This window comes from Camponotus vicinus, unplaced genomic scaffold (genome assembly GCF_025532165.1).
Source record: "Camponotus vicinus isolate PSW18456_S1 unplaced genomic scaffold, iyCamVici1.0 SCAF_11, whole genome shotgun sequence".
Classification (NCBI taxonomy): domain Eukaryota; kingdom Metazoa; phylum Arthropoda; class Insecta; order Hymenoptera; family Formicidae; genus Camponotus; species Camponotus vicinus.
The window spans coordinates 11,235,416-11,248,939 of record NW_028141947.1 but is presented as its reverse complement, the minus strand read 5'-3'; the positions used below and the strand labels follow the sequence as shown (position 1 = coordinate 11,248,939).

The 13,524-nt window shown below is 31.2% G+C and overlaps 2 protein-coding genes and 1 long non-coding RNA gene across 5 annotated transcripts in view; 2 read left to right on the top strand and 1 right to left on the bottom strand.

Annotated features, from left to right (window-relative positions):
- The first annotated feature begins 5,829 nt into the window (after window positions 1–5,829).
- On the top strand, window positions 5,830–9,545 carry Tango6 (transport and golgi organization 6). The gene is made up of 8 exons (XM_083081251.1): window positions 5,830–5,972; window positions 6,054–6,156; window positions 6,240–6,480; window positions 6,568–7,095; window positions 7,234–8,442; window positions 8,514–8,715; window positions 8,979–9,130; window positions 9,206–9,545. Exons 1-8 carry the CDS (start codon window positions 5,927–5,929, stop codon window positions 9,509–9,511), a joined length of 2,787 nt encoding a protein of 928 aa, XP_082937377.1. The 5' UTR covers window positions 5,830–5,926; the 3' UTR covers window positions 9,512–9,545.
- Rab3gap1 (RAB3 GTPase activating protein subunit 1) overlaps window positions 9,513–13,524 on the bottom strand; it is a 28,909-nt gene continuing 24,897 nt past the window's right edge. For 2 of the 3 annotated variants that reach the window (XM_083081252.1, XM_083081253.1), the window contains 8 exons: window positions 12,143–12,200; window positions 11,889–11,979; window positions 11,658–11,796; window positions 11,123–11,303; window positions 10,941–11,040; window positions 10,491–10,810; window positions 10,178–10,378; window positions 9,513–10,108 (listed from right to left, as the gene is read on the bottom strand). In XM_083081252.1, coding sequence (XP_082937378.1) covers window positions 9,878–10,108; window positions 10,178–10,378; window positions 10,491–10,810; window positions 10,941–11,040; window positions 11,123–11,303; window positions 11,658–11,796; window positions 11,889–11,979; window positions 12,143–12,200 — 1,321 coding nt within the window. In that variant the 3' untranslated portion in view covers window positions 9,513–9,877. Of the gene's footprint in view, window positions 10,120–10,177; window positions 10,379–10,490; window positions 10,811–10,940; window positions 11,041–11,122; window positions 11,304–11,657; window positions 11,797–11,888; window positions 11,980–12,142; window positions 12,201–13,524 lie in introns of all 3 variants that reach the window. The other variant, XM_083081254.1, reaches the window with a different exon arrangement.
- On the top strand, window positions 10,131–12,026 carry LOC145961248 (uncharacterized). The gene is made up of 4 exons (XR_014435602.1): window positions 10,131–10,370; window positions 10,461–10,844; window positions 10,985–11,062; window positions 11,130–12,026. It is a non-coding gene; the product is annotated as an uncharacterized LOC145961248 (long non-coding RNA).

The window sequence follows — 13,524 nt, the reverse complement described above, 5'->3', positions numbered from 1 at the left end:
GATCTTGTATTTTAATGTATTTTGACGTACATCGAAGCTTGATCTATCTTTTCGCGTTTTGAATAAAATTCTATTATGACGATTAATAATAATAATATCACGTAATTCATCATCGCCAATCAGTCTTGTTTGTAGTACTTTTTAATAAGTTTTATAGTATACGTATATTTTAAATACTTTCGTGTAATTCTTTGTAATAAATTAAAATTTTTAAAAAATTAAATGGAATTTATTTTTAAAAATGTTTTAAAAATAAAATTGAAATTATCAAAGTTATTTTCAAGAAGATTAAACAAATTGCATAATTGTAAATGTTCAAGATATATTTTAATATGTTATATTTTATTTTGAAATTAAAAATTAAATATATAATTTACATATATATATGTTATGTAATATTAAGTCCAAATGTTAATGTTGTCAATATCAAATTATTTATGTTATTAAACATTTGAATAAAACGAATCCATTTATTTGATATTGATAACATCATAAATTCTATTTTGTAAATTGTAATTTGTAAGTAGTAAATTGTGTTTTGTAAATTGTAAATAGTTATAATTGTATATTAATTATAATTTAATATTGATATTTTTAATTATTGACATAATTGTGTACAAAATACAATTATAACTATAATTATATTATATGAAATTGTATTTAGGATTGTCAATTATATCAATGCATTCTTATGTAAATTACAGGAAAAATGGTCGAAAGTATACGTATAATGATTATATAATAGTAATTTGTTAAATTAACATATTTGTTTCTATAGTACATATTTTTGAAATATTCATAAAAGCGTAACTATTTATATATTCATATCAAAGAATCATTAATAAATTCGGAAAATTTTTATATGAAATGTAAAAATTCGATGCTACATTAATGATTAAATACAAGCTTTATAAAATATGACGAACGTCTTCGTTATAGAATCGCGAGTCAATTATTATAAATTTAATGATATACTTTTCGTTAGATTTATCTATTTACTCGTATGAATTCCATATCGCGCGGAACTAAATACTCGTATTCGTAAAATAAATGAATAAATTATGATTACGAAAATACCGTGCTTTTTCCGCGTTCTTTTCGCGTTGTTTTCGCGTTCTTATACAAAATTATTGTTTTAACAAAAGAATTTTATCCCTTTCGTTAGATAATATTCCTAAATATTGCTAATTAAATATAAAGAAATATCGAATAAGAGTGAAGATTCGATGTTATAAGTCAACGATTAAATATTAGCTTCACAGAATTTAACGATGACCTTCGATATTATAAAATCGCGAGTTAATTATTATGAATTTAATAATTTGTTTTTTCAATTATATTTGTATTTACGAATTTCGTATCGGAAAATATTTATAAATAAATTAATAAATTACGGTTACGAAAATACCGTGTTTTTCTCTCGTTCTTTTCGCGCTCTTAAACGAAATTGTCGTTGTAATAAAAGAGTCTTATCGTTGTTTTTTTTCGTTAGGTAAACGTTAATGAAAGTTGCGTGGCTCGTATCGCCGAGGAGTCGAAACGATTTTCATCATGGAGAATTATTTCTTATCGGTTTTTGTAAGATCCATTCGCGATGTCTAGTTCGGTGCCCCGTTAAAAATTGGGAATTTTTATTGTAAGAATGGAACTAATCCCAGGTTTTCCTGGCAATTTCCGACAGCAATGGTTTTGGTAGTCATTCAACGACGAACGCCATACGCTTCTTTAAAGTCGAATTAATTTAAATAATATATATTTAGATGTGAGAGAAATGCATCTATTCTTTTCTTCTCGTTAAAAATGTTCTGTCATTATTAGGATTGGTATTATTATTGTTTAATGCCAGAAAGATTTAATAGTAGATTAAATATGGATATAGCGTTGTGTGTAAATATCTATTTTTCAACTAATTTCATATTGTAATTAGTTTTTATTAACTGTTTGATAAAAATGATTACGAACGAATATATTTTATTAATTATTAATTAATTATTTCTAGGTACTGGGGACATTAATATTAGTTTTTAGTTTCTTTTAAGAAACTATTTGCAGGTATTGGACATCCATCGCCATTTTAGAATATTAGTTTTTAGATATATACCATTTTATATATAAGTATAATAAAATACATGCATAAATTAACGTATCCAAAATATTTTTATAATTTTTATTAATATTATATATCATATATACGCGAAATTATACATGAATGTTACATAAAATGTGCGAATACTTAAAAATTTAGAAACGAATCGAATGGGTACCCCTATATCAGCAAGATATTGATTAAAAGAAAAAAAATTATTAATTTAAACATTATAAGAATAAGAATCTAGAGAATTAATCTAGAATTAATTATATATTTAAAATTATTTGATTTATTTTATTTTGCATACTATTCGAATTGAAATTTTTTAAATCTTGCTGTTATCTGGTTCGATTCGTCTCGCGCGCGCAAACGGTACCCCAAAATTATTGTGTTCGCACATTTAACACAAACTCCAATGATGCATGGATTTTATTATTTATAAATATAATCGTTCGTAATCACATTTCTATAAAAAAAATTGCTATATCTATTTAATTTTCAATAAAGAAATATATTTCTTAATAATGAAAGAACATGTTTTCTGACGTGAATATCAATTTCGTGAATCGAAGATAATGACGAGGGAATTGTCGTTGAACTTATTGATTATTACTGAAATCATTGCTATTGGGAATAGTCTGGAAGATCCGGGATTCGTTCCCTCCTACAGTGAAGTTCCCGACGTTCAATGGATCACTTAACTTTTCTTCGCAGATTGATCTTGCGAAATCTGATGAGAAACAAGATGTTAATCGTTCTCCATTTTTAAGATCGCTCCTCTTTTTAATGGATATTATCGGTATGTCACTCGCGTATCTGCAATTGAATATTTTGAATATTATCGATTTATTTATTTGTTGCGTTTTATCGCGAATTTTAAATCTCGATTTATCTTATAAAAATTCGCAAATGACTCGGATACTATACTTGCAAACATTACAGATCTCAAGTTTTCTATCGAAATATGTTCGCTCTTTTGTGCGATAATAATTATATCGCGCGCGTGTCTATTGAGGGCGCTTCGATTATGATATTATAAAAATTAATACACGTCGCAATTGGATATTCCGAATATTATCGATTTATTTATTCGCGTCTTCTCGCGAATTTTAAATCGCGATTTATCTTATAATTTATTATTATCTTATAATTTAATCGTTGACTTATACATCGAAGCTTTGTCTATCTTTCCACGTCTGAGTATTGTTTTTAATAGTTCGCCCAAAACGCGCAGTGCAAATATTTTCTTCTATAATTTAGAAGACGATCGGTAACTTTATTAATGACTGTTTTAATTGCGATTGTTTTTACATTATTTAAATCTTATTAAGTTCTGCTGTTACATCGACTATTAGAGGGACTTTGATAAAATCGTTCGATCCGTTATTCTCTATTAAACGTGGCGATAACGAGATTTTTAAATAATATTTTAAAACTTATAAAGCTTATTTTATTTTATTTAGCTAATCATGCGCAAGATGGAATATGTATTTTATTCTCGATCGCGAAATTCGTATAAAGTCGAATATTAGTCGCAAATAAATCGGACAGAATTTTATATTCATAAACAATACGGACCACAAATGTTTATCAAAATATCTTTGTGTATCATCATTTGTAATAATTATGTCGCGCGCGTGTCTGTTGATGGGTCCGATTATCATACTATAAAAATTATGCGTATCTCGCAATCGAATATTCGATTATTGTCGATTTATTTATTTATCGCATTTTCTCGTGAATTTTAAATCGCGATTTATTTTGTAATTTAATCTTTGATTTACGAAGCTTGTTTTATCTTTACGCGTTTTGAATATTTCTTTTGATGGTATGCACAAATGCACCAATAATGCAAATACTTTCTTCTACAATCGAAGAAACGATCAATAATTTTATTAATGACTCTTTTGATCATGATTATTTACGTTTATATACGTTATTTATATAAAACTAATTAAGTACTATTATTGTATGTCGATTATTAATAATAAATATCGCGTAATTAATTACTACAAATCAGTCTTGTCTAGTCTATGTAAACATTTTTAATAAATTTTATATTATACGTATACTTTGGAGAGACATTTTCGTGTAATTCTATGTAATAAGTTTTATTTTGTATTAAGTTTCAAATTATAGTTTATATTAAATTTGTATTATATTTTGTAATATATATTTGTAATGTACATTGTATATTATATATTCTGCATTAAATTTTATAATATATTTTGTAATATATATATATATATATATATATTTGTAATGAAATTATTTTTATGTTACATAATTTTATATTTTGTAATGTGTTCTTTATGTAATTGTAAATTAATTATAATTTACGTTATAAATATTATAATTATGTAATATATATTATATATATATATATATATATATATATATATATATATATATATATATATATATTATATTCTCTGTTTGGAAACTTTGCATTAAAAGAAAATAAAAATAAAACTAAAAAAATTTTTCCTCCTCAATGTATCTCCCCCTTAACAAAGGCATTTGCCGGGTGAGGAGGTTTCAGTACTCTCATGAACCTGAGAGCTATGCCGGCGGTAACATACGCCGATATTTATATAGAATATAGACTATTCTTATATTTACAGTGACACACACATACATATAGGTAAATAATTTATAAAAATTATTTTTATTATTTATTATATTTATTACATTACTTTCAAAACAAATGAATTAATTGTTTTATAAATAATCAATTAAAGAATCTATAAATATATTAAAATTTTTCTATAATTTGCATTAGAATATTTCGGAACAGTAACGCGTTATTGTTTACATATTACGGTCTCGTTGTCATGGTGCGTATGTATGTGTGTGTGTGTGTGTGTGTGTGTGTGTGTGTGTGTGTGTGTGTGTGTGTGTGTGTGTGTGTGTGGAGAGAGAAAGAAAGAGAACCACAAAATTTTATTAAAAAAATTAAAATTAAGAATTTATTTATATTTATATAGATAAGCGTCTTGCTATATTATGTAAAATTACTTCAAAGTATTATTAAATATATTAAATATTAAATATTAAATATTATTGACGTCTTGTGGTTGGCAATTCTGATGACAAATTTAATCGGCCGATTAAGGGCCTGAGCAGAATGGCTGCCTTAAGATTTTAAGACTATGTTTTATGCCTTAGGTCTTTGTCTTAGGTAACGCACAATACTGTGTGTTATGTCCCGAGTCTTATGTATACGCGAACGTTTGTAAGAAATAAACGTTCGCGTATACATAAGACTCGGGACATAACACACATTGCAGTATTGTGCGTTACCTGAGACAAAGACCTAAGGCATAAAACATAGTCTTAAAATCTTAAGGCAGCCATTCTGCTCAGGCCCTTAATCGGCCGATTAAATTTGTCATCAGAATTGTCAACCACAAGACGTCAATATTAATATTTAATATATTTAATAATACTTTGAAGTAATTTTACATACTTATTTAATATTATATGCACGTGGCAATAACAATATTACACACTCATTTAATAGCTGCTAATATGTATAATAAGATGTCTGTGAGTAAAAATTAGTTTGTTTTGTAATTGGAAATTCTTAAATTTAATCGGCTGATTGAGTTAATCAGAGATGGTGAAACTGACCCATAGCACAGAACAAAACCACAATTTGTCGACATAGCGTGTTACCCATTAAGAAATTTCATGGACTGGCTATGTAGTTTAATGTCTATATTTTATGAATATAGAGGCGCTTTGAGTACAGGTTCCATCTACATCGGAGCATCGGAGATCGGAGGCATAATCGTTTTCAGGCTATCTCAGGCCAAAGAAACATCATGAGAAAACATGGATTTTTATGAAATGTTATCCACATTGATATCCAGCAGTGATGGTAAAGCACAATGGTTTTTAAAAATAACGATAAATCAATATTAATATATATTGCATTTTCTAATTAAACGTATATTTGCAGATCATGCAAAGAGCTTTGATAACAAGCTAGCGCGAATATTGGAGAAAGTAATGCAACTTCTACCAGAAGACGTAAGACAATCGATCAGAAATGTCAACATCAGGTAAAATTTTATATTGCTGAAAGTTCTGTGTACTCTTAAGTATAAATATAAGAACGTTATTTTAGGTATATTTTTGTTTATAGGGATCAGTATCTGCAAATAATAATTTATATACTACGTAACATTAAAGAAGAAAATGGAAAAATAGATATTGATGCACCTATTAGTGTGAAACAATATCGTTCTATAAAAATTGCAGTGGAATTAATAGTATCAATTGGAATTATACCTTTTCTATTACCTGGTGTTGGTATAGATATGGCTAAGTTATGTCCCAAAGCTTTAAAAATTTGTCAAGAGGAAGAGAAATTAAACTGTCTGGAGGTAAGATTGTTTCACCAATTTTTGCAAAATAAGATTTGTATTATGTAACTTGTGCGATATCTCTTATTGTATATAATTATGTTGCAGAAATACAAACGATTATGTTTTTCAACGCATTCACTCCTAGATCTTTTTGATGATCTCAACTTACGACCAGCTATACTTTCCCAAATTGGTCCTCTAATGGCTGCTCTATTACAATTGTCTCATGCTCCATTGGCTAAACCATCAAGCAAAATTCAACAATCTTCGAATGTAAATAAGCAGGAATTTCACATGACCATAGAAGAATACCAAAGGCTGCAAAATCGCCAAAAAGAATTTCATGCTAAATTTATTTCATTATTAAACAATTGTCCGCAATATATATGTTTTCGGGAATTGATGATAATTCTTGGAATGCAAAACGCACCAAAATGGCTGCGTAAAGAAACTCAGAATTATTTAATTAAAATACTTGTACGATCAAATGGAGTGTTATCATTAATCACTGCAATTTGCGAAGACGATCTAGATCTGGGTGCAGATTGGAAGAAATTAGAAACAGTTTGTAAATTGATAGCAGCATCACATGGAAAGAATGCTGAAGAATATTATAAAGCTGTATGTCCACAGGTATGCATATATCTCTATATTTCTCTTTTTTATTTTTTAAGAAATAAATTATATTTTTTTAGTAAAATGTATAAAATATATATCTATATAAACAAATATGTTTGTCATGTTTTATTCAGATTGTTCATTTTTTTTTAGATTTTAAATTTACTCTGTTCAGGAAATATAAATCATAGTTCGATGATAGCAAATTGCTGTATCAAGGCTCTGTACGATTACAATCCAAATGCTTGTCAAAAATACATTATAGAAGTTATTTGTGCGCCTCTGTTAACAAAAGAACCATATGCTGTAAAATCCGAGAAGGAAATAGAACAGTGTATAGATGATTTAGCAAAATGTTTCTTAACAGAAGATGCCAAATTCAAGCATTTACCTTGTACAGTTATTTTATATGTTGCTACACCTTTATTTTGCTTGTACAATACAGTTCGTGAAAGTGCTTGTATATTAAAAACAAATTTACGACGATTGTTATTGAAAATTCTTGAGGAAGAGACTACGCGAGAAAAGCTTTATGCAGCTTTTCTGGGATACGATACATCGGCAAAATTCGGAGATTACGTGACGGCACAGTTTGGGTCAACTGGCGGTCTTCAGATTACTGAGCTGAATAAAAATTTGAAATACGAAGAACTAGCCGATACCGTTTTCGAACTGGTATCCATAGCAAAGGATTTATCTCCCAGTTTATTCTATTATATGCTAAAGTTTCTGTCAAATATAAATAAGTCCAGTTACAAAGTTGAACGACAAAACGTGCTAGAAACTGAAGACGATAAAATAGAATACATCGCGATGCAATTGGCGGCTCACAAGCTTCTATCACAATTAGCCAGCACTAGTGCCATTCAAGATGCACAAGTAAAAAATCCCATGCCACTACTGTCGTTTATAAAATCATTGTTCAATGCATATACAAAGAGTTATCAAGACAAAACAGATGAGGACGAATGCGAAATATTGTACATCAGCTTAATGCTGATAAAATTTCTGTTTGAGAAAAAAGCTACGCTCAAAATTGATCTCTTAAAAGATTTTGCTACGTTTTTAGAAAAGCATCGTAAGAATTCGAATTTGCCAATGCAACTTAGATCATTGATTGACGAAGTGGTAGCCTACATCGTGACACATGAAAAATCTCGAGTCAGAACCGAAGAAAGGAAATATTATCAAGACATATCGATAAATCCGACCACATCAAACAAATTTGATGAAGCCATTAAGGATCTTGCGGACCCGTTACTTCCTGTTCGTGCACATGGTCTTGTAACGCTCACGAAACTGATCGAGAGTAAAGATCCTTGTGCTGTAGCGCGAAAAGGGATCGTTTTGCGTTTGTTCCAGGTAATTTTTTAATTTTTTAATTTCTCGCTAAACCGTTTCATAATTTACGTCACTTGGACATTTAATTATAGGAGAATTTGAAGCACGAAGACTCGTTTGTATATCTGGTGTCTATTAATGGACTGTGTGCATTGGCAACTGCATTCCCGGGAGAAATCATAGAGATACTCATGCCTGAATATATCGATATGCCCAATCGTACAGACGCAGAAATAACTGTCGAAACTAGGATAAAACTCGGGGAGATATTGGTCAAGACAACGAGAGCTTTAGGTATGCGTAAAAAATCTCTTCTTTATTATATATTCTCTTACATAATTTTAAAAAATCTCGATGTAATTTTTTTCCAACTAATAAAATATACCAACTTCTTTTCTATTTAAATTATTAAATATCACGACAAAATTATAAAATATATTATTAACAAATTATCATTATTTATGCATTCAAGAAACGATAAAATATAATGCAACTAGCGATTTTTATTTTAAGTTTCGAGCAAGAATCAGGTGTAATTGAAACATGATATTTCGCAGGTGAAATGAGCGTAGTTCATAAAAATACGCTAGTCAACGGTTTTTTGTGCGCGACGCGTGACGCGGATCCCTTAGTACGAGCCTCCAGTCTCTCTTGCTTGGGAGAACTCTGCAAAGTGTTAAACTTTCGATTAGGAAACATTCTCATCGAGGTACGTATATATGAAATATTCAGGAAACAGAGTGCCGAACGAGTCTCTCTGCAAATTTGATCTTAACACTTTTAGATTCTCTACTGCATTGCATGCATAATAAAATCGGACAAGACGCCCGAATGCCGTCGTGCTGCTGTGCTAGTTGCTACACTTCTATTTCGCGGCCTCGGCCGGGACACGTTGAACAGTCTCAGTAATGATTTAGTCGACTTGTATCGCGGATTGAAGCACTTGCGCGATAATGACGATGATCCCGTGTTACGGCTTCACGCTCAATTGGCTCTGGAGGAAATCGATCATATTGTACGGGACTTTCTATCTGCACCTTCTAAACTTGAAAAGAGAATATTTTTGTTGGATCCACCATCCATTCCATGACTCAAATAAATATACATATATTTTGTATATACAACGCTCCAATGAAAATTATATTTAATTTCTAGTCTAGAGATAAATATTTTCTACATGTAAGATGTCTGTTCATACAGTAAAACGAACAAAGTTCGTATAACTAAAAAATATCGCACGTTATATTGTACAAATAAAATTATTTCTTGCACTTGTTTCTGTCACGGAAACAAAATCGAAAATCTGTCTCATATATTGAAGAAATAAACTATCGACGATTTATCGAAAAAAATGAAAAAAACGAAGTACGACGCATGATTTGTGATCACTTTTAGTCACCGCAAATACGATGTTGCGGACATTTATGTAAATTCCACTACAACGAATTCTAGTCGACTACAGAAATGTCGTATCTTCAGAGAAGAATCCGGCCAAGCGAATGTGATCTCGTTTAAGACAGGCGTACAGCCGCTGCGGTTGCGGAGTGGAGGCTGGTGAAGGCCGTGGCATTATCGCCCGTAGAATAAACTCCTTACACGACGGTTCAGGAAACGTCTTATATCGACCATCTCCCGTGGCACTAGCTGCATCATTGTTGCTATTGACGGACGTCATCATGTGAGCGGCCTGGAACAAAGCTGAGGTATTTTATATTGAAATATATAATAATTAAATGACTTTTGCAAAAATTGTCACCTTTTGAGCGTCGTGGAACATCGTTATTATTCGTGTTCCAATGTCTCCCCTGGAACCATCGGGCACACTCACTTCCTTTCCTCGCATCAATTGAATCAAGAAGGATGTAAATTCCTTGGAGTCTTTACCACCTAATTTATGCTGCAGCGAATTCACCTGTGCGACTAGCGCCTCCACGCTCTCAATGTCGCGCGTAATTTCCTGAGAAAGAATTGAAATAGCATATTATATAAACATTTATATAATATTCATTAATTTATTGTAATAATAATACTTATGATAGATCGAAGATTCTGATCATCGACGCACATACCTCGTACAACTGTAACTTCTGTTGGATCGGTTTCGTCGCAAATTGCAGTTTATTGAGTATGCTCTGTGCTACATCAGGCAAGCTTGGTAGAGCCTCCTGTTTTTGCGAGCTCAGAGTATGGAGTGCGGCGTGCGTTAGAGACGGCAGCAGAAGCTGCGCGACTTGGCCTATTCGCTTCGAGCACAGGTAATGCAGAGCCTTCTCTGCTTCTCGCGTGTCGTCAAATAATCGCTTCTGCCGGTGTGCGGGAACCGGCTGCGCCGATGTCCACGTCGTCGACCACGGATTATCGGGGATCATCATACGCGGCGACAAGTGACCTACATTTCAAGATTCAATGTAAAGAATGTCACAGTAAGCGTTATCAATCAAAATTTCGGACATTCCTTATATTTGTAGAAGTATATATATCCAGAAATTTTGTATGCATAATGAAAACAAAATAATGACCTTTTCCCTGTCCCCATTCGTCGATGCCTTCGTCATCAATCCAGTCTCTCGGAGAATACCATCGAATGAAGTCCTCTAATATTGCGCCAGGATTTGCCGCCTGTATTATATATATGATAAAAGTATATATATGTATAGTTGTGTAAAAAGATACATCGCCAGATTTTAAAATCAATACAAACCTTGAAGGATTCCATATCGGATAACAAGGATGCACTCATCATCCGAGCTCGCATTTCGGAAGCGTATTTGTCGGTACCAAGTTGCATCATCACCTGCGCGTCTTCCTCTAGCTGATCTTCCGTTTTCGGTACGGGATCCTGCGTGATTGGTAGATAAAGAAGATCTCCAGTTTGAATCAGCCTACACATTAATTTCCATCACGTTAAGTCACAAAACCATATATCTTCTCGAACTTATTCTGCCGGAAAAGTAACGCGGATATCATATAGTTGCAAAGATAGAGGTATTTAAATCTGTTTATTTAAAAAATAAAACGCCAACAATGTTAAACATTATTCAAATGACACTTTTTATCAGCAGCTAGCACGCTAGTAAAAGAGTATCATATATTTCAAGATATTAATTTAATTTTCGTTCCTTTTCAGTTAATTGTATTGAAATATTTAAATTTTGCAAACCAAAAGGAATTTTACTCTATAAATTTCATGTGAATCTCGGCCAATTTGCGGCTGTCATTCGTTAAAATAAGCCAACCTGAGTGATGGATGTTTAGCCAGTCTTCCCGCAGGCTTATTCCACAGCAAGTGCTTCGCCTTCAGTTGCATCCTGGACGAAGTCTCCTCGTTCGCCGGCTCTTCGCTCGAACATTCGAAGAATTCCTCTTCTTCGGACTCTGCGAAAACCGAAGCAAGAGCTTTCAAGTTTCTCCATCGACCATTTTTCACACGTAAAAACGCAGTTAAACGTATTGCGAATGTTATCTACCTGTTTCCTCTATGTCGTCAACCTCCATACTTAGAGATCTATGTGCATTCTCCTCTCTCGCTTTCTTCCTTGTTATGCAGCAGTTCATCATCTACACGTGCAAGAGGTAAGAATGAAGCTAATGACATTTTTTCTTTCTCAATGTGTGTGTGTGTGTGTGTGTGTGTGTGTGTGTGTGTGTGTGTGTGTGTGTGTGTGTGTGAAGATATATAAGTTACATAAGCGTTACATAAAATATTTGGTAATTCACGTACCTGCAACTTTTGATGCAATAAGCATGTGCGAACGGAATCTGGAAAGCCAGGCCCGACTCTGAAACAAAAGTACAAAGACTATTGCATAGCGTGAAACGACTAGATTGATTCTAGGAGAGCCATCATACCCTAAATGAATTTCACATATCTGTACTTTACTGAGAGAAAACATTTCTAAATTTTTTAAACGTCATCGAAACTGTAATTAGAAAGTCACGATGTGGGTATCTTATACGTAACATGTCTTATAAGTAAATATATCGATCGGTAGCGCATTTATAAATACGTAAACTGAAATCTTATAGATTAATATTCGTATAAACGAAGAAATATTGGATACTGAAGTTAAACGAACAGGTTTATATGTGACACCGTTCATTAATTTAAGAATTACTTATCTCTCGTATATCATATCAATATTTTAATGTGTACGCACATAGCGGTAATTAGCAAATTCCATACTTCTATAATCGCAAGAAATTACATTGCATCTTCTATCGTCGGCAATAAATATTTAGCTGAGCTAAATACATATATCAAATCGCGCACGATGTTATTAGAATCATTGCGAACTTTTAGATATTTCCATATTTTATAGCTAATAAAATGATGTCAATTAATATTACAGCAGTTAAATCTATTTTTATTTATATTGCATAAAATAATTTATTTCTTCAAAAACGATTAATTAATGAATGCTGTTTTTTATATATTGTATTTAGCATTTAATTGCATCATTAGGAAATAATAATAAAAATGGATAAAAACATACTCATTTTTCAAACTTTCATTTCGAAAGGAATAATATATATTTAATTTCTCGAAAGAAGATCCAAATTTTAATTTTCAATCTATCTTTTTTTGCAGAATCAAACTATCCAAAAAATCTAAATTTTTCCCTTAAAAAAATTTAAATTCTCATTTTCTTTCTTGAATGAGACGAAATTAAATTGATTTATCAAATTTTTTGATAGATCAATTAGACTGCAATGCATGCGAAACTAAAGAAAGACACAATTGCATCAGACATGCAATGCACTTATAAAATCTCGTCGTGTATGGCTGGCTCAGGGACACGATTGGAAGTCAGAAGAAGCAACAGGTGAGAGATAAACTTGTCCCCAACCTTCGAGAGGTTTTATAATTAAAAAAAGGACGGAATAATGATGCAATCATAAAGAGGAAGATGCATTTAAACGGCTAAGTTTGATCGATTTAAACTTCATTTCAGAATAAAAGATTATGATTCGGATTTTTAAAGAATTCAACGCAAAAAATTAACAACTTTGTGTATTATTTTATTTGTTTAACATAAATTTAGATTTATATTTAAACTGATATTATATATTTGAATTGATGTGATATGCGAATGTAAAATATCT

What these genes read in the sequence shown, in the direction of transcription:
- Tango6 (XM_083081251.1), top strand. Translation starts at nt 5,927, where the DNA reads ATGGATTTTTATGAAATGTTATCCACATTGATATCCAGCAGTGATG. An exon ending in ATTGATATCCAGCAGTGATG is followed by an intron (nt 5,973 to 6,053) that starts GTAAAGCACAAT and finishes GTATATTTGCAG; the next exon opens with ATCATGCAAAGAGCTTTGAT. An exon ending in ATCAGAAATGTCAACATCAG is followed by an intron (nt 6,157 to 6,239) that starts GTAAAATTTTAT and finishes TTTTGTTTATAG; the next exon opens with GGATCAGTATCTGCAAATAA.